General features: G+C 39.0%; 1 protein-coding gene across 21 annotated transcripts in view; it reads right to left on the reverse strand.

Annotated features, from left to right (window-relative positions):
- The window catches only part of RBFOX1 (RNA binding fox-1 homolog 1), a 1522779-nt gene that overhangs the window by 38455 nt on the left and 1464319 nt on the right, over positions 1-20005 (reverse strand). For 12 of the 21 annotated variants that reach the window (XM_034784116.1, XM_034784120.1, XM_034784121.1 and 9 more), the window contains one exon: positions 5020-5062. The exons of 3 other annotated variants lie outside the window; for them this stretch is intronic. In XM_034784116.1, coding sequence (XP_034640007.1) covers positions 5020-5062 — 43 coding nt within the window. Of the gene's footprint in view, positions 1-5019; positions 5063-10477; positions 10518-20005 lie in introns of all 21 variants that reach the window. 6 more of the 21 variants (XM_034784117.1, XM_034784133.1, XM_034784122.1 and 3 more) reach the window with 2 other exon arrangements.

The following is a 20005-nucleotide window of genomic DNA, read 5'->3' on the forward strand; positions in this document are numbered from 1 at the left end:
TCAAATTCTCGTGTCCATCTGTTATGGTGCCTTCTCAAAAAATTCAGCCTTGCTGGAGGCACTTATGTCAGGCAACCAATTGGTTTAGACAGATAGCTTGCATAACATTTTAAGTGCCATCTCTTTTGCATGAAGTCCTATCTCTGTGCCAGCTAAGAAGCACTGACATGGAATGCCTCCTTACTTCTGAGCATCTGATACTTTTATGTCAGTAAAAATGGAGGAAAGGAGGACAGCATTCCTATGCACTCTTCTTGGCTACCAACACAAGCTGCAACTAGGCACATAGAATCTTATTAAAAACTACTTGAGATCTCAAAAAGTATGTGCAAATATTGCCTGCAGGTACCTTGTGTATCGGCAATCAAATGTCAGATAATGGCACCAAGCACAAATTGAGCCACAAAGTAGTGAAGCTGGCAGAGCTCATAACAAAAATTGCAAACTTTCCTCATGCTATGGGCTACCAGAAGAAAGATAGCAAAAGAATGTGCGATGCAAACAAAACAAGAGACTTTCCCTGTTTTTTGACTCTAACAAAACCATCCCAAATCTCAGGCAGTAGACTTAAAGATAAAAATAGATTTAGAATGTTAATCATTTATCTTCAGAATCCAGAGCATAAGAATGTCTGTTGGACTGTAAGTCATTATGCAGTATGATATTATTGAATCAGTCAGTCTTGTATATGGTCCGTATGCTTGTCACCACTGGCACAATCCTGAAAACCCTTACCCAAATGAACAGGTTTCTTGCTTTTACTGGGACTGATTATGGTTTTGAAGGATTGAGCACCATGTGTGACTACAGAAGTGTCATTCTCTCAAACATATCCAGATGTGGTAGGCTGATATCACCAGTATGGCCAGATTTAAATATAGGAGTGGTTTAACATTCTGCTTTGTGCTAGTTAAGGAGGTGCCGCCAAAACCAAGCTTGACTTCACTGGGAGGTGTGTTAAGCTACTTTTGACTCAACAATCACAATTAAATTTGGAAGAAGCCCTGCAGAGACTGAGTTTAAAATGATACAAATAAACATAATTTTGGTCTGAACAGAGTCCTATGTTATTGAAAGGCTTACTAAATGCTCTTGGGAGACTAAAATCTTTGGCATCTGCATTTTGAGACTTGAGATGGAAGGGCTTTGAATGGAAAATACCTATCTGAATGTGTCATATTTGTTTATTTCATCAATTTAAGTGTGCAAACTGTATAATGATCAAAAACATGTCTGTCTCTGTTAGGTCACTCTAATAACCTTTATTGGTCTCATGTTTGTAGGTTAATGAGCATAACTAGAATTTTTTCAAAATTTTAAAAATTTTAACTATTTATTATAAGCTCAACAGGTGATTTACAAGAAAGGCCCTAATTCAGCAAAACAATTTGGCACATGCTTATATTTAAGAATGGCAATAGTCCCAAAGAAATAAATTTAAGCATGCACTTAAACACTTTGCTGAATCAGGACCAAATTGTCATCCAAATAATTAAAATGCAAATTAAGCTCTTATGTAATGTTAAAACCACCTAAATGTATCCAAGATATCTGCTATAACATTAAATCTGGTTATGTTTATAGCTTTTCAACTTCGTCTATTTCTCAGACACAGGATACTCAATAATATATAATGTACACATTTCTTTAGAACATTAGATTAAATGCACTCTTCTCCTGCTTTAGTCTATATTGTTATAGAATTTACTGCTGAACATTTTATCCACCACACTGTATTTTAGTACATAATACCATTAATATAGGCAATTATTTATTTTATTTATCCAAACTCATAAGCGTTGGGATAGTCTCAAAGCATATGCTCAGAAAAATATCTGGCTAAATTAGCATTTTCGTAGCAAATGCACAATTATTCTGACTTTTATAGAAATATGTTATTACCCCCCTATTGAATATACTATAAAAACCTGGCAATATTGGACTAATATGTGTGGAAATTTTATTTATTTTGAAAAACAATCATTTACACAGTTTCCACCTTAAAAGAAACAAATAAATATATCTGCTTATAATTTGTGACACTATTACTGTGTCTATGTTAACATACTTTGGGGAAATCACCTATGGTTTCAGTGCAAGTGGTGAAGCTCCAACAACAGTAGCAACACTGGAAGCCATAGTGTACCCAAGGAAAAGGCATTCATACCACTGTTTGTTTAGGTTATTAAGAGTAACCAGAGAGCCTCTAGGGAATGGGAAAAGACATTAATCAGCAAAGAAAGCTACATTGTGGAGGTCAGCAAATGTATGAATAAAGTGACAACTGCTGAAAGTCAAGCTGAATTAGGTCTGGCCAAGGAAATTCAAATAAGACTAAGGAAGATGAAGTTGGACCGCTATGTAGTGTGGATCGGAAAGAAATTAAAGACAATGTAGGTATGGACCAAAAACTAAATAATTTGCCTCTGTTTTCAGTAAGGATCATATAGAACACATGCATGAAGGCAGTATGGCTGATGGAAATGGGTTTGGAAATGACCACATCTGAAGTAGAAGAAAAAATTAAAGAGCTTAATGCACTCAAATCAGCGGAACCGGATAATTTCTATCCCAGAATATTGAAAGAACTGGCACATGAGATTGCTAGTCCAGTAGCAAGGATTTTTAATAACTATCTATTTGGGGGTAGTACTGTCCCATTGGAAAATAGCTAACAACTTACATATATTCAAGAAAGGGAGAAAAAAAGAGTGGTCTTGGCAATTGCATACTAATGGGGTCAGACTAATAGGTCTGTAAGGCTTTAGAACGAATTGTGAAGGAAAGAATAATTAAATTAATGGAGGTACATGGTAAAGGCGATGTAATGCAACAGGAGAAGATCATGCCAGACTAACCTGATTTCCTTCTTTGAGAAAATAACTGATCTTTTTTAGATAAGGGAAGCGCAGTAGACCTAATATACTTGGAATTCAGTAAAGCATTTGACACAGTACCACATGAGAAAGTATTAGTTAAATTAGGGAAGATGGGGATCAGCACAAGAATTGTAAGGTTGATAAGGAACTGGATAAAGGAGAGAAGGGTTATACTGAAAGGTGACTTATTGAACAGGAGCGAAGTCATGAGCAGAGCTCCTCAAGGATCAGTCTTGGGACCAATCTTACTGAATATTTTTATTAATGGCCTTGGCACAAACAGTAGGAATGTGCTAATGAAACTTGCTGATGATACAAATTTGGAAGGCACCATCAGTACAGAGGAGGATTAGATTTTAATAGAGAAAGACATGGATGACCAGGAAGACTGGAGGGAGAGAAATGAGATGAAATGTAATAGTACAAAGTTCAAGGTCATGCATTTAGGGTCTAATAATAAGAATTTCTGCTAAAAGCTGGGGTGGGGGGAGAGGGGCGCTCATCAGTTGGAAGCAACAATGGAGGAGAGAAACCTGGTTGTGTGGGTTGATTTCTGGATGACTATGAGTCACTAATGTGATGCGACCGTGAAAAAGGAAATATGATCCTAGGATGTATCAGGCAAAGCATTTCCAGTAGAGATAGAGAAGTATTAATGACATTGTAAGAAGGCACTGGTAAGACCTCATTGGGGATACTGTGTACAATTCTGATCAACCATGTTAAAGAAAGATGAATTAAAACTGAAACAGTGCTGAGAAGAGCAACTAGGATGATCACTGGAATGGAGGGACTATCTTAAAAGAGGAAACTGGAAGAGTTGGGCTTGTTTAGCGAAGAAAATCTATAAAATACATTAAGGGAGAAAATACCAGGGATAGTAAAGAGCTAGTTAAGCTAAAAGACAATGTTGGCAAAAGAACAAATGGATATAAACTGACCATGAACAAATTCAGGCTGGAAAGTAAAAGGAGATTTCTAACCATCTCACCATTAGTGGGGTGAGATTCTGGAAAAGCCTCTCAAAAGGAGTTGCAGGGGCAAACAACTTAATGAGTTTTAGAAGAGAGCTGGATGAATTCATATTGCAATTGTATGACGGGTTGCTTGTGATAAGAGGCAGGCCTCAACAGCCATTGGGCTCACTTCTGGTTTATGTCTTAGGTTCCCTAAAAGCTCAAGCTTCGGGATTTCAGCCAGGCACCTGCAGGGGTCAGCAAGGGATTCCCTAACCCTCCCTCCAATTTATTCTGGGTGTTTTTTTTTGTTTGTTTTTGTTTTTTTTAATGTCCTTCCCCTGAAACAACAGGGATGGCCACGGCTCTGAGGCGTCTCTCTCTCTCTCAATCTCTCTCTCAGATGCTTGGCTCGCTGGTTTGTGTTCACATATTCAGAATCTAGATTGGCATATGTGGAGTCAGGAAGGAATTTCCTTCCAGGTCAGATTACAGTGACTTTAAGGGTTTTTCACCTTCCTCTGCAGCATGTGGGTGCGGGTCACTTGCCAGGATTATCTGGGTCTCTCTCAATTAATCATTTCTCTGCCATTGTGGGGTCCTTTGGCATTGGTGCATCTTGGTCCCTCCCATTCTCTGCCCGTGTAACATAATATTTTAGACTCCTGTGGGCTGTACTACTTTTGTTGGGTTTAGCATGTGGGTGCTGGATGGTGTTGTTGGCCGGTAATATACAGGAGGTCAGACTGGATGAAGTGGTGATCCCTTCTGGTCTTGAATGTTCTGATGATGGCAAAAAATGCTTATGCCCTTTCTACATCAGTGCTCCAACAATTACTACCACTAGTGAAACTACATCAGTGGTTCCGTAACCGCTTGAGATTTCCCTAAAAACATAAATGTAGACAAAGTCAGCACGTGTGATAATGCAGTCCTGACACTGACAAAACTCCCACTGACACTGGACCTTAAATGGGACATACATCATATTTCAAGAGGGAGACACAAATTTTAAAATGTCTGCAATTGTGTGGCATAATTAACCCCAACCATAAAATGCAGCTGCTGGTCTATTCCTTTCATTTTGTATATGTAAAATCCCCCATTAATTTGATTGTTAGTATGATTTCACAGCAATCCACATTCAATGTGATGAGTTTTTTTCATCAGTCAGTTCTTCATACCTGTGGTAACTTATTGCCATACACAGGCTCTTGATACACTACTCTATAAGGAAACAGAAATGTAACGATTTGAATGCAAAAAAAAATTAAAATAAATAAAAATGCATAAGTCACACAAATTCCCCAAAGCCATTCATTCACAAGTTTGCTTTCAATATTTTACAAAGCATTATGGCACAGAGTAATCAAGAAAGAGGTGAGGGACGGGTAACTGGTCAGTTGCCAAGGAATCTTAGTTATGATTTAAAATGAGCAAGGAACTTGTCAAAAGAAAAAATGGAAAATCAAATACATTTGGGTTACAAAATCAATTATGTACACAAATATATGTAGCCATCTATACATATATTTTATATATACGATTGTGTGTGTGTATATATTTAAAGAGAGAGAGAGAGAGAGAGAGTGCATATAAACCAGTTTTATTCTCTCCTGATAATACCTTATGGTCTACTTAATTGTTAACTTGGGGCTCAGATAGCACAATGACAGCTGTTTTTATAAATACAAATTGCCAAACTAGATCTCATGGATGGAAATATTAATTTTATTCTCAACACTTAGGACTATATCCTACTATGGCACTTTGCATGGAACTCCTATTATTAGAACAATAAAAGTTTGCACAAATGTTGAGGATATGTGAACAATAATTTGCATTTCGATAGTGACTTTCATCCAAGGATCTCCAAGTTTTTCAAATATGAAGTAGTTACATTTCTCGACACTCTCTGGTAACTACTATATATAACCATTTTCAATTAGTAAACTCATTGTGGACATTATGGGCTAAATAATGTCTGCCTCCACTGGGGAGAAGGTGCAAAGAGCCTTCTCAGCCCCATTTCCCCAGTATAGGGCTTGAGCATAATCTTTATCATGCTCAGGGTGCAAAGCTAGAGCAGGAAGAGGTAAAGAGGGGGCATATCTTCTCCATCTTGTCTCAAACTATGGAACCACCCCATGTGACAGCTACATGTTACCCTCTCCAATATGGTGTAGCATCATCCATACTCCCTGCTGCAGGCATTTAGCTGCCTCAGGGGAGCTCCTCTGTGTGTTGTGCCTGTGTACAGCTCTCTTTAGCACGGGGTGTAACTTAATGCCTGTCACGTAGCTGAGGGTCAAATCTATAAAAAGCCACTGGCAGAAAATGGAACGTAACTCAGAAATCCTGATTCACAGTCCTCTGCTCAAACTCACTATGAGACTCTTCCCATCAAATATCACCCATTAAAATAATTATTGCAGCATTCAATTGTTTTAATACAACATTTACAATGCAAAACATAGGACATGAAAGGACACTGCATCTGTAGATCTAAGATATTTTTTAAAAAGTGGGCATCTATAACTTGGTTGAGTGGATAGAGCACTGAACTGAGAGTGGAGATGCCCGGATTCTATTCCTGGATCTGCCACTATTATTTATTGTGTGCCCTTAGACAAATCATTTAATCAATCTGAAAACTGAAGAAAATAATGCTTACCTACAATTATAAAACACTTTTAAATCTTTGATGGTTGGAAAGATGACTCAGGTCCTACTCTAACAACTAGAACATACTTAATAATGCCAGTGTGACAAATCATTACTTCACATGTAAACTTCAAAATGTTTGGCTCTCATAAGTAAATCCAAAATTATCTAAATGTCTTTAGTGTAGGAAAGTGTTGTACATTAAAATGCTGTTATACATCTGGCTTTCTGGAAGCCAGACATAATGCCATCTATTATAATCAAGAGAACACTGAATGGATGACTATTACACTTCTACAAATTACTCCTGCTCTTTCTTCAAGAAGTAGCTGCAGATATGCATCACACCCCACCACTACCTTAACCATGCCCTTGGAGAGATGGCAATATGCACTGGGAATATAACTTTACCATCCCCATCCTAACAAAAAAAATATGCCAGTTTCTCAGTACAGTGCCTACAACTCCATATCCACATTCCCAATTCTATACTTGTGTGAATTTTGTTCTGTACACCACAACTGATGCAAGTACCTAGCAATGGATATGGTAAATTTTACTGTGGGCAATAACACTGAGTGAAAGGGTGAGCTTAAGCCATCTCCCTAAGGGACTTCTGAGACCAGGAATGAGAGGGTTTTAAACACTTTTTTTTTTTTTTTGGCCACAACGCTGCTCTTTTTCACCCTACCTCCACACATCTTAGGGAAGGGTATGGCACTCAGATGTCCTTGAAGCATTCCTTCTGGCAATGGTCCAGTGGGAAGAGTTAAGGGTAGGGGTTGTGAGTTGAAAGCATTATTTTAACTGCACGTTTCTTTGTTTTCTAATGTTTGTTTTTTATTTTGCTGAATGTATTTCCTGATGCTTACAGCTGTCAATTTTCATCTGGGAACATATGTATTCTAGAAGGGTACACAACACCATCAGGCAATCTTAACTCTCTTTTAAAGAAGTTTTTTGTTAGTGGATCAATAGTTAATTTTAAAAGGCCTTCCTTTTTTCCTAACTATGCAACTGTCTTTTCTTTATTTTCCTTGTTAAAAGCACATTTTAAAAGGGAGTTCAATATCTCAGCTATTTCTGAGGCATTATTACCTTCCCCTTGTCATTTAGTAGTGTGCCTGTGGAATTTTCACTTTAGTGTATCTTTCTCACTACTATATTTATAACAGTCTTCTCATTCTGCTCTACCCTTTTCGTTAGCATTAACTCATTCTGGCTGTTTGTTGCCCTTAATTTTCCATGCAATCTTTACCTGACTGATCATTATGTTTTGGATTTCTCTCTCTTTTCCACTTCCATTACATATCTTCTACCCAATGGAGAAATCAATTGTGCATATGTCAGTAGTCCAAGATACCCCACCCCACACACTTGCTACTCAACCCTGTACCGCAGGCAACATTCACTTTGATATTTTTTATCTTTGTGTGGATTCCCCCTTCCTTCCCCCCCAGTTTTGCTTTATAAGTATTTGCTGTTTTTAGCTTGGCTATTTTTGTGTTTTTTTGAAGGGGTCTTTTCTCTCTCCTCTTTACTATTATTTGTGGTATATATTTAAATTTCACTTCTTTTCTATTTGTTTCTGTTGCTTACTCTTTCCACTGTGGTGTCATTTTCCCCTCAGCCCCTCCTTTCTTCACACATTTCAGCTCTCCATTTAAAATGCCTAACTGAGCTGGAGCTTCATGGTAATCGATTGGGAGCCAGTCAATAACTCGGTGCTCTCCAGGGAACTAATACATTCTGAATCATATGTTTTCTCTCCACTGATTCTCACACATCTAGCTCACAATCTCTCTCTCTCTCAATACATTTTAGGAGTAGAAAAGAGCAAAAGCGAAAATAAAAACTATGAGCTGCGTGATACAAAGTTCTAGATACAATATACAAAGTAAAAATGAAAAAAAAATGTCTGCAACATATGAAAACTATATGACTAACTCAGTCCATCTGTCTGAAAGATAAGCATTATTCTATATGAGAAACTGAGAAATATATTTGGAAGCTAAGACACAGATCCTGTAAATGACAGGATGCGGACACACCGCTGCATCTGCGTGGAGCATCATTTAAGTCAATTGCAGGACCAGAGCTTAATGCCAAACAACTTTATTGAGACTACTCACATGCTTAAAGTTAGGCACTTTCTTAAGTACCTTGCTAATCAGATGCACAGTTTCTATTTAGCATTTTCATGCCTGTCATGGGTGTTGGTCATATTGTTAAAAAAACACAAACAAATAAAAAAGCATTTCTGGTGTCATTGAGGGCCCAAAAGGTGTACATTTTTGTTTCACTAGCAGTAGGCTCCAAAACTACCAACTGTAATTTAAATATGTAACTCCCAAATACACAGTAAAGTTAATTCAGGTTCAGCAGGGCTTCTTGCCTTTCAGACTGGTAAGATGAGCAAAATGAGTGCAGTTTTCTTTTTGGCAAGAAGAATTAAAACGGAAGTCCACGCTACTGGTAAAACTCGCCCCTGTGCAAAAGGTCCTGTGTATCAGTAAAATCCTTCTTACACTTCAAACTATAGGTTTAAGTGAAATTAAAGCAGTACACAGAAGTTTGTGTAGGCCTTCAGTAAAGGGGTGAGCTGCATCCACTGTGAATAGTGGAGGGCTGATAACTTTGAAAGTCTGCAGGAATCCCAGCCCAAATTGAACACTTAATATATATTATTTAATTTGCAGGTATTCTTTCAAATGATTGTAACCAGCCAATCCTGTCCCAGCAGGAAAAAAAACAAACGTAACTTCTCCCCATAAACTCAGATTCTTTTCCTTTTTATACAAATCTATTGTCAGAAAATTTAAACTGTTTCATCCTAAATGTCTCTAAAGGATCATTGATAATAAATATAACTAATGTTTTCTAATATGATCTAATGAATTTTTAATGTTCATACCAATTTAATGTAATCAATCTCTTTGTATCCCAATGCTGATTGAAGCACAATTAGGGTAAGAAAGCCATACAAAGATAGTTAATTACCTCTATTTTTAGGATGTGATTGTTCTATCAAAATAATAAGGGAAGCTAAAAATAAGTGGCATGTCTATGAGATTTTCATATATCAATATATTTTAAAAAAATTGTGAGCCTGGGTTCTAATGATTGTTTAACTTTTTCCAAAGGAGTGAAAATTAGGGCACATATTTTAAAATCTGTTTAGTTTAGACATATTTAGAGATAAACAGCTTCTTATAGACTTCCTACCTAAAATCATCAGTATGAGAAGACACATAATAAATTATATATTAAATGATTATTAAAAAAGTATATATACAATTAAATAAGCCAATAGATGGAGCAAACAGATTTTAAAATTGATAACTAAGGACCAAGCCTGCACTTGCTATCACGGGTAGCCTCTTACAGCCATGAGTAGTCCCACTGACACCAGCGGTACTACTCACAGTAGGAAACTCTATTGCCACCAATTCATGAAAGCATCTAAGAACATACTTAAGTTCATCCATATTCAGGGGAAAAAAAATTGAGAATATCTTGAACTAAGCATATACTTACATTCCCTTGCCATCAATGGGACTTAAGCATGTGCTTAAATGTTGCCTTGAATAGGGAAGCTTTCCTGAATAAGAGCCCATGTCCAATAGTGTTTTCAGAATGAAGGTCTAAAACACTGTTCAATTTGTCTTGAGTTTTAAATATAAATATATTGTACTTAAAAAAAAATTGAAACTTTAATTTTGAGGAGTGAAAAAACCCAACACTTTTCTCATTTTTGCATTCATTCGGCACTTGATTGAAGAGTTAATTCAGCTCCACTGAACAATGATAGATGTAATGAACAGAAAGGTCTTCCAATATGAGAGATATTCCTCTCAATTCTTTTTGACAGGCGAGGGATGGTAAATTGACAAAACAGAGTCAAGCAACGCAGCAAACTTGTAAAAAGAATGACTCTGGTAATGTACAAGGACAGCATGCACATCAATGAATACTTACATAAATGTCTGCACCATAAAATCCATCCTGGTAAACAACACTGCAAGGATGCACACACAAAGAAAAACATCCATATTAGTGCATTTCCACATGCAAACACCACCAACCCCTGCACTGCTGAGGTTAGTCTTGTCACAAGAACGGAAAAGAATAAAGGGGCACTCTTCACATTGGTTAAGGAGGTTGGTAATATTAATCCACTGTTCTTTTGAGCTTAGAAAAGGGAAACTGGACTGAATATCGTAACAGCTGTATACTGTATGCCAAATGCTTAGTCAAAGAGAAGCAAAGGGTTACAGTATTACAGAACAAATGCCTTTGATCAGTTTCTCGAAATGGGTCTGAATTTTGATAAGTACAGTGCTTAATTTGTGCCACAGCTTGCCATGGCTGAGCCTAGCATATCTAGGCTTCACAGTTCATTGCCCCAGAACGTCTGGGCTTGCTACATCAGTTATGAATGTAAAAAAAAATTGCTTGAGCCCCAGCACCCCTTTCATTACAAATTAAGCAGTGGATAGGTCTCCCCTTTTCCCCTGCATAAAAACGTTCAAAGGACAATCCTGCCATTAATTTTTAAGCACAACTCCCATTCACTTCACTGAGGATAAAAATTATAGAATAAATGTAGAATATGGCCATAAGTATGCTTGCACTGAGTTGCATAACATTTTTGTTGAAAACTAGCTTGTAGTATACTATACAAATAGTCAAACCTTGCATTACAAATCTTTGCCTTATTTATAGGGAAACACAGGGTAGTTTTCATTTACAGGACATTTTTACCTGAGTATTAATTAACCACTGGCAAAGGAATAGCTAGTGCAGCTCCAAAGATGCCCATGCATCTCAGAGTGTCCTAGGAGTCTCGAAAGTTTGTATCACTTTTAAGATTGCAGGTTTGTCATGGTGTGAACAAAGCCATGGATAGTGTTTGTCAGCTTGTCTGAGACTTTTTCCTGTGTCTGTGACTCATCCAACAGCAGTGGCTCCAGGGACTCCCATGGCCGGGCCTGATGCCTGCTCTGGGCACTCCAACTTGGTGTGCCACTCTGGTTTCTCCTGCACATGGGCCAAATTTCAGTGATTGCCAAGTTGCAACACCCAGACCATGGCCACAGGCCATGTGGGATGCAGGAGCCACTGGGATTCCCCTTGGTACTGGGCCAGGATTACAGTTGCAGTGCTGGGATGGGAGGGTGATGCTATGAGTGGTACTGCCGTGGAAGGGAGCCCACACCAGGGCCCATCTTTCTGTTCCTCTGACACTGTAATTGGCCTTCGGATTCTTCCCTTTTTGATGGCATGAACAAAAGATTCCTATTCAGATGCTGATTTGCATCCTTTACATGTAGAAAATATCCATAAACTGTAAACCAAAGCACAAACCAAAAAAAAAAAAAAAAAGAAAAAAGAAATGGGCCAAATATAAACAAGATAACTGCAATGAATCTGGCTCCAGGAATCTGAGTGAACTGGTGTAGAGATGCCACACGTGCCAATTTGTAAAAGAGCTCATTCCTGCATGTTGTGTAGTTATCAGTGCTATTTACTATAAAAAAATCTGTTCTGAAAAAAAAATTATTCATATAAATTCTGTTTAAAAATTTTAAACAGTGTGGAAAGTAGATATATTTTTCAATTGCCTGCAGCATTATCTTTTTGTGCTGTGATCATGGAAGCGCTCCCAAACTAAATAAGATTTGTCATTACTTGGATGGGAGACTTTGAAGATAGGTTTATGAAAATAGATCCTGTCAGACTAGCTTGATATCTTTTTTTTGATGTGATTACACGTTTGACTGACATAAGCTATAGCATTGACGTAATATACTTAGACTGCTCTAAGGCGTTTGATTTGGTACCGCATGACATTTTGATTAAATAACTAGAAAGATGTAAAATTAACATGGAATACATTAAACAGATTAAAAACTGGCTAAGTGATAGGTCTCAAAATGTAATTGTAAATGGGAAACTGTCATCAAACGGGTGAATTTCCAGTGGTATCCTGCAGGGATTGGTTCTTGGCCCTATACTGTTTAACATCTGTATCAATGACCTGGAAGAAAATAAAATCATCACTGATTAATGTTTGCAGATGACACAAAAATTGGGGGAGTGGAAAATAACAAAGAAGACAGGTCACTGATTCAGAGTTATCAGGATTACTTGGTAAATTGGGTGCAAGCAAACAATATGAATTTTAATGCAGCTAAATGTAAATGTAGACATCTAGGAACAAACAATGTAGGCCATACTTACACAATGGTTGACTCTATCCCAGGAAGCAGTGACTTTGAAAAAGATTTGGGACTCATGGTGGATAATGAGCTGAACATGTGCCCCCAGTGCAATGCTGCGGCCAAAAGAGTTTATGCAATCCTGAGATGCATAAACTGAGGAATCTCAAATAGGAGTAAAGAGATTATTTTACCTCTGTATTGGCACTGAAGTGACCACTGATGGAAAACTATATCCAGTTCTAGGGCCCACATTTCAAGAAAGATGTTGATAAATTGAAGAAGGTTCAGAGAAGAGCCACGAGAATGATTAAAGGATTAGAAAATATACCTTATAGTGACAGACTTCAAGGAGCTTAATCTATTGATCTTAACAAAGAGAAGGTTATATTACGGTCTGTAAGCATCTACATGGGGAACACATATTTAATAATGGACTTTTCAATCTAGCAAAGAAAGGTATAACACCAATGGCTGGAAGGTGCAAGCTAGACAAATTCAGACTAGAAATAAGGCACACATTGTTGACAGTGAAGGTTATTATTCCACTGGAATAATTTACCAAGGGTCATGGTGGATTCTCCATCGCTGACAATTTTAAAATCGAGATTGGATGTTTTTCTAACATATATGCTCTAGGAATTATTTTGGGAATGTTCTATGGCCTGTGTTATACAGGAGGTCAGACTAGATGATTACAATGATCCTTTCTGGCCTTGGAATCTATGAATCTAAGAAACACTTATATGAGGAACAGTGACAGTGATTAAATTGGCGGGACCTACCCACTAAGTCAATGGTGAACCAGTGGTATTAGGAGACACTGCTGTTGGGCAAGATGTACAATCAAGATCCTGACAACATGTGGCCATTAAAGTTCTGGTGGCACTTTCCACAGGAACAGAAGTGTTAATCTTGGTCCCTTGGCCACATTGCAACTTTGGTGAATATACTACACTGATATAAATTCCTCTGCAGTTTCCGTTAGATAAGTTCTTCTACTCTTATCTGTAATTGTTATTTAGTGCAATTATGTTGTTGTTAACATTTCACTCCAAAGGTTGCTGCATTTCAGCCAAGACAAATTATCAATGTGTATGGTTTGCATTTTAGTTTAGAAATCCTTCCGGATGAAAGGTACTAATATACAGCAAAGTGATTTCAATGGAGTTACACTGCCATAAAGCTGGAATACTACAGTGATGGAGAAGGCCTGCTCATTTTAAAACTTGAGTAAACATGTACTGCATGTTTCTCATATGCATGTCCCCCCTTTTCAAAAAGTGTATAACAAACAAAGGCTTTTGCAGCCTAAAAAGTCTGATTTTCAATATTGGCATTAACTCTAGTTGTTCCATGGGTTAAATATCTAAGTGCATTTTTTTCATTAATACTCTTGATTTGCCTGGGGAAAGCACCTGTCGCTGTAATCCTAAGAAAGTCATATTTGCATTTTCAATAAGCACTTTTTTGTCAAAGAGACATCATCTAATCAACTGGATTCATATGTTCACATTCCAAATGGCCAAGTTCTGCTGACCAAATATATACTCTGAAATATATTCTCAACATTATTTTTCTCAATAGTTAATCAACAGTTACTACCGAATAATAATATGGGTGAAATCCTGGCTCCACTGAAGTCAATGGGTGTTTCTAATTGCATTAAAATACATTAAATTATTTTTTTTAAATTTAAGTTATACCTGCAGGTTCCACAGATGTATTACATGATCATAAACAGCAGCAGAAGTGGCTTACAAGATACTACTAAGATCTGGTTCACACTTCGCCAAAGTTTGAGAAATACTATTCTAGAACTCTCATGCAGTGAGGTTTTTCAAATGACATGCAGTATAAACATCCATAAATGTTGGAAGGTGAGGACTCCTTATTATAAACATATGAAGATTCCTTTTTTAAAGGAATTACCTATTTCTTTGTTTCAGAGGCCATCATTACATGATGCAAAACAAGTCAGTGCTACTGCACAATGCATCCTAGTTCTTCAACACAAAAAAGCAAATATGAACTGTATGTTCCTAATACTAAGGCTGGTGATTCAAAAGAGGATAGATATATGTAGCACAAAGATCAAGTGGATTATGAACGTGCAGCCGTTCCATATATCAGGCCAGAGTAGAACAAAATGTGTACAATGAAGACTTTTAAAAATGGAATGAACAAAACGACAGGTAGTATAACATTAATAAAACAGTTTTGTGAGGGGCTAGCTAGCCACACCTATTTCAACATTGTCAGCTAATGCTCCCATCTCATCCAGCGTTCTAGTAATGAAGCATTTTTAGTTCTACTAGCTTACTATATCCTACTCAGACAAGAATCTACTTGAAGCTACAGTTCCTAAGCAAAAAAACTTCTAGCACAATATCACTGGATAGTATTAAATTTATGAAGGACATAGGCGCATGTGAGTAATTGAATAGAAAGTCTCTCCCAACTCTTTTAACCACCTTCAATATATTTCCTGTTCGGGGACAAACTCAAACAACACGCCATTCTTAAATTGCTGAAGATTACAATATTCCAGTTTTAATTACTGTCTCAACTATACAAGGACACAATTCCCCAGTGCACACGAGGAAAATAAATAAGTATTTTCAAAATAAATAAACAGATGCACTCTGAGTGCAACACGAGCCAAGACAGGACCTGGGAGTAGTTATGTTTGACTTCAGATGTAGGGAGGAAATGTTGTGTAAAGCCTCTGCTCAATCCAGTAGAATGTGATTGTAAGATTTGTAACTTTTCAGCCACTGTTAGCATAGCCTTTTAAATTTTGTAACTTTTGCAAGCTTTGTAAGCTTTTCAGTTACCACTTGTATAACCTCCAAGCTTTGCAATATTCCATCATGTGATCAGGTAGAGTGTGAACAAGGGAGTGTATGTGGAACTGGGCGGAGAGGAACTGCAAGGAGAAAAGAGCCCGGAGCCAGGTGTGTCTGATGAAATCTGCCCTGAGAAGGCTATCATGGGGTGTTGTAAAGAAAAGAAGAACCTGGTATGTGTGAAAAGAACGAGGTCTGGGAATGCTTCTTGGTGACAGACACAGAAGGAATATTAAGGCTATGTCTTCACTACCCGCCTGAATCGGCGGGTAGAAATCGATCTCTCAGGAATCGAATTATCGCGTCTCGTCGGGACACGACAATTGATCCCCGAATCGACGCTTGTACTTCACCAGCACAGGTAGGAGTAAGCGCTGTCGACGGGGGAGCCGCGGAGGTCGATTTGCCGCCGTCCTCACAGCGGGGTAAGTCGGCTCGGATACATCGAATTCAGCTACGCTATTCGCGTAGCTGAATTTGCGTATCTTAAATCGACCCCCCCCCCATAGTGAGGACGTAGTCTTAGTGTACGTGACAGGAGCCGCCCAGTTCCAATAAAAGGAAGGAAGCACGCTCTCAAGCCCTCTTCTTCTTGACCTGGATCCGTGACCACAGACAGACACACCAGATCTACTATGCTTTGGCTTCTCAGCTTTCTCTGCTGTCTCTGGTAACTCTTCACCTGTGTGAGAGTGTGGGTGCATGAGGGTATGAATGAGTTGAATGAATAAGCTACATCCCTTTTCTATTTCATCCAACAGCGGCATTTAATAAAACCAATATAAGTGTAACCCTGGGTTGGTTTCTAGTAAAATCTAGGTAACAGGAAGTGCCTCATTCTAATAATTGATGTATATAAGTCTGCCAACTGGGTTGTTAGTTAGAAATGTAATCCTGGGAAAGGTATTCAGAAGTGTTTTATTATTTAAATTTTATCAGTGTTCAGGAAAATCAGAAAAAGTGAATTTTTTAGGGGGAATATACTCAGCCAGTGTCACCAACTCCTGTGCCAGCCTCCTCCCCAAACCCCAAAGCAAAGGGAGAGGGCATGTCTTGGAGGTGTAGGGTGACATGGCAGAGATGATCTTCCAACGTCCTAAGTTCCCTGAAGTAACTTATACTAGTGCAGTAAGTTAGAGCTGCTTCTCGTGGCTCTGGATCAGCCACAACAGGCTTTCTGCAGCTGTACTTCTCCATTCTGTTTGAGCTCCAGAGGGGAGAACCAAGCCCTAAGATTTCACCAATATTTCCTTGGCTGCACTGCATGCAAAAAATAATTTTCTGACAGCAAAATTAAAAAAATACTATTGAGAATATCCATTACATTGTGTGGGTGGGAGGATGGGTGTGGAATAGAAACCCACATGCTTAGGGTTGCCAACTTTCTAATCACACAAAATCAAACACCCCTGCCCCGCCCCTTTTCTGAAGCCCCGCTCATTCCTCACCCCTTCTCTGAGGCTCTGCCCCCTGCTCACTCCATCCCCCCACTGCTCACTCTTCCCCACCACCCACACTCACTTTCACCAGGCTGGGGCAGGAAGTTGGGGTGCGGGAAAGGATCTAGGATCTGGGCTCTGGGCTAGGTGTGCAGGCTCTGCTGTGGGGCCAAGAATGAGGGATTTGGAGAGCAGGAGGGGGCTCCAGGCTGGGGCAGGGGATTGGGGTGCAAGCGGGGGAGGGCTCTGGTTGGGGGTGTGGGCTCTGGGCTGAACCGGGGATAAGCGGTTTGGATGTGGGAGGGGACTCCGGGCTGGGGCACAGGGTTGGGGTATGTGGAGGTGAGGGCTGGGGGTGAGGGCTTTGAGGTGCAGGAGGGGGCTCTGGGCTGGGCAACAAGGTTGGGGTGCATGGGGGGATGAGGGGTTTGGGGTACAGGAGGGGACTCTGGGCTTGGCCAAGGACTTGGAGTGCATGGGAGGGAATGCAGGGTCCCGGTGATGCATACTGTAGCTCTGAGGAAGTGGCTGCCAGGTCCCTACAGCCTCTAGGCACATGGGTGGCCAGGCGGTTCTGCATTGTGTGTGCTGCCTTTGCACCCGTGGGTACCGTCCCCCACAACTCCCATTGGTTGTAGTTCCTGGCCAATGGGAGCTGCAGAACTGGTACTCAGGGCGGAGGCAGCGCACAGAGCCTCCCAGTCCCTGGACACCCCAGCACTAGGGGTCGCAGGGACCTGGTGGCTGCTTTCAAGAGCAGTGCAGAGTCAGGGCAGGTAGGGAGTCTGCCTGAGCCCCAGGCCCTGGCTGTGCTGCTGACCTGACTTTTAACTGCTGACCAGAGCTGCCATGGTCCCTTTTTGACTGGGTGTTCCGGTCAAAAACTGGATGCCTGGCAACCCTACACAAGCTTCAGGATATAAACCAGCTACTAATTGGCTGGGGGTTAGGAAGAAACTTCCCCTATGGTATGTTATTTCATAATGATCTATTATGAGGATTTTTGTACCTTCCTCTGAAGCACTTGGTAATGGCCATTTTCACAGCTGGACCACTGGTCTTATCCAGTACAGGATTTCCTGTGTTTCTATTTTTGTTTTACTGATTAAGTATATATTATATTTGTTTTACTGCTTCTGCTGTAAAACACATATTGGAAAAAATCCAGGTTGTATTGTCGTATGGCTGACAATGCTGTTTAAACCTTAAAAGAGTTCTGGGAAGTAAAGAAAAATGAGATTTCTTGCACCCACTCCCTGCTCCTCCCTCCTTTTCCCCCCATCTTTGTGATGTATTATAAAAGTTGGTTAAAAATAATTTTGTAAAAGGTGATTTATTCCCTTGATTGTTTGTAATCTCAGCAATATCAGGAATATCAAACCATATCTTTCTTATTTTTCAGGAGCAATGTTCTCTAGATGACCCAGACAGGGGAGTTAGAACTCTCTCAAACTTTAAATGAAGGGCTGGGGTATTGAATTTTAAAAGAAAAACTTTTCTTCCAAACATTTTTCAGGTGTTTGAATTTCAATAGGTGTTAACAAGAAGAAAACAAAACAAGTTTTAAACAGCCTGAATAAATATCCCTTCCCCTTTCATTTAATCTAGGCTTCACTTCCTTTGCAATTTAACATCACAAACCCACTAGTTCTGCAGTTATGGAGATTTTTATCTCCGCTACATTGAAGTAGCATTAACATAGGGTCAAATCTTGAATTACCTTATCAGGCCAAGTCACACTGAAGTCAATAACAGCTGATCTGAGTTAGGACTGAGAATGCATTCTGCCACCCTTTCTCAATCTTTATACCTTAAATACCCCTACTGAAATAAATGGGACTGCTTGCGAAATATGACACCACTGTCTCTTGAATAAGTATGTTTTCTCTTCCTTCTAAATACAACAGTTTATAAACAGCTTTGGGTATGAAAGAAGAAAACTACTATCTACAATAAAATTGTATTCACTTTTCATTAAAGTAAATATGTTCTGGGTTAGAGTAATCCTCCATCTGTTTATCACACTCCAGACCCACAGAGCATTCATGATTTTTGATACTACATTTTATATAAAATATGAAGTATTAGAAATATTTTATTTACGTGTTTTTGATATTAGATTTGCCTCTCCTGTCTCCTTGAACACTGTCACTTCCCTGCACTAGCATGCAATTTGGTCTTTAAACTGAAGAAAACATTTTGTTTGTTCTCCTCTTGTCCTCCTCCTTTTTCCAAAATCAAGGCCAAATCTTTCTACTATTTATATCAATAATACAATTCCTTATGGAAGCAGGATTATGCCCAGAGACTGGACTTCATGGGATTAGCACATGAGGAGGTCAATGAATAAATTATTATGGATTATAACAATAAAGCTTTTCACTTAAATCTAGTCAGCAGCTGAGCCAGGTTTTGTAACTGAAGAAAATTGGGGTGGAGTGAGGGGGCATGCGTAATTCGTGGCCACCTTTCAATTAAAAATATCTTCTTGAAAAGCCATCATACCTACACATAAAGGATGTGGGGAAGTGTGTGTGTGGGCGGGGGGGGGGGAGGAGAACCACACCCTCTGCCGCTGTATATGTGACATTTCATCCAAGAACATAAAAACACTTCTGAAAATCAGGACAATCACTTAGTTTCCTTATTATGGATTGTCTGCCTTTGGGCACCCACATTTGAAAATGTTGGTGTAAGTGACTTTCCCAAGGTCCCACAGTTAGACAGTGTGAAGTCCAGGAGAAGATCTTAAGTTCTGACTTCCAATCTTCTGTTCTAATCACTATAACATACTTCCTGCATAAAATCAAAGGAAACCTTCCATTGACTTCAGTGAGGTCAGGATTTCAACCTAGGCCCCTTAGGACCTCAACAGTCCTTAGAGTTATCATTCATTTGCACAGATTGATCTTAAATTTATTTATTTATTTTAAAAAATTATATTAAATATTTTGCATACACTTCACAAAAGTAGAAAAAGAAGAGACTTACGGTTGT

The sequence above is a fragment of the Trachemys scripta genome, chromosome 10, assembly GCF_013100865.1.
Source record: "Trachemys scripta elegans isolate TJP31775 chromosome 10, CAS_Tse_1.0, whole genome shotgun sequence".
NCBI classification, from domain to species: Eukaryota; Metazoa; Chordata; order Testudines; family Emydidae; genus Trachemys; species Trachemys scripta.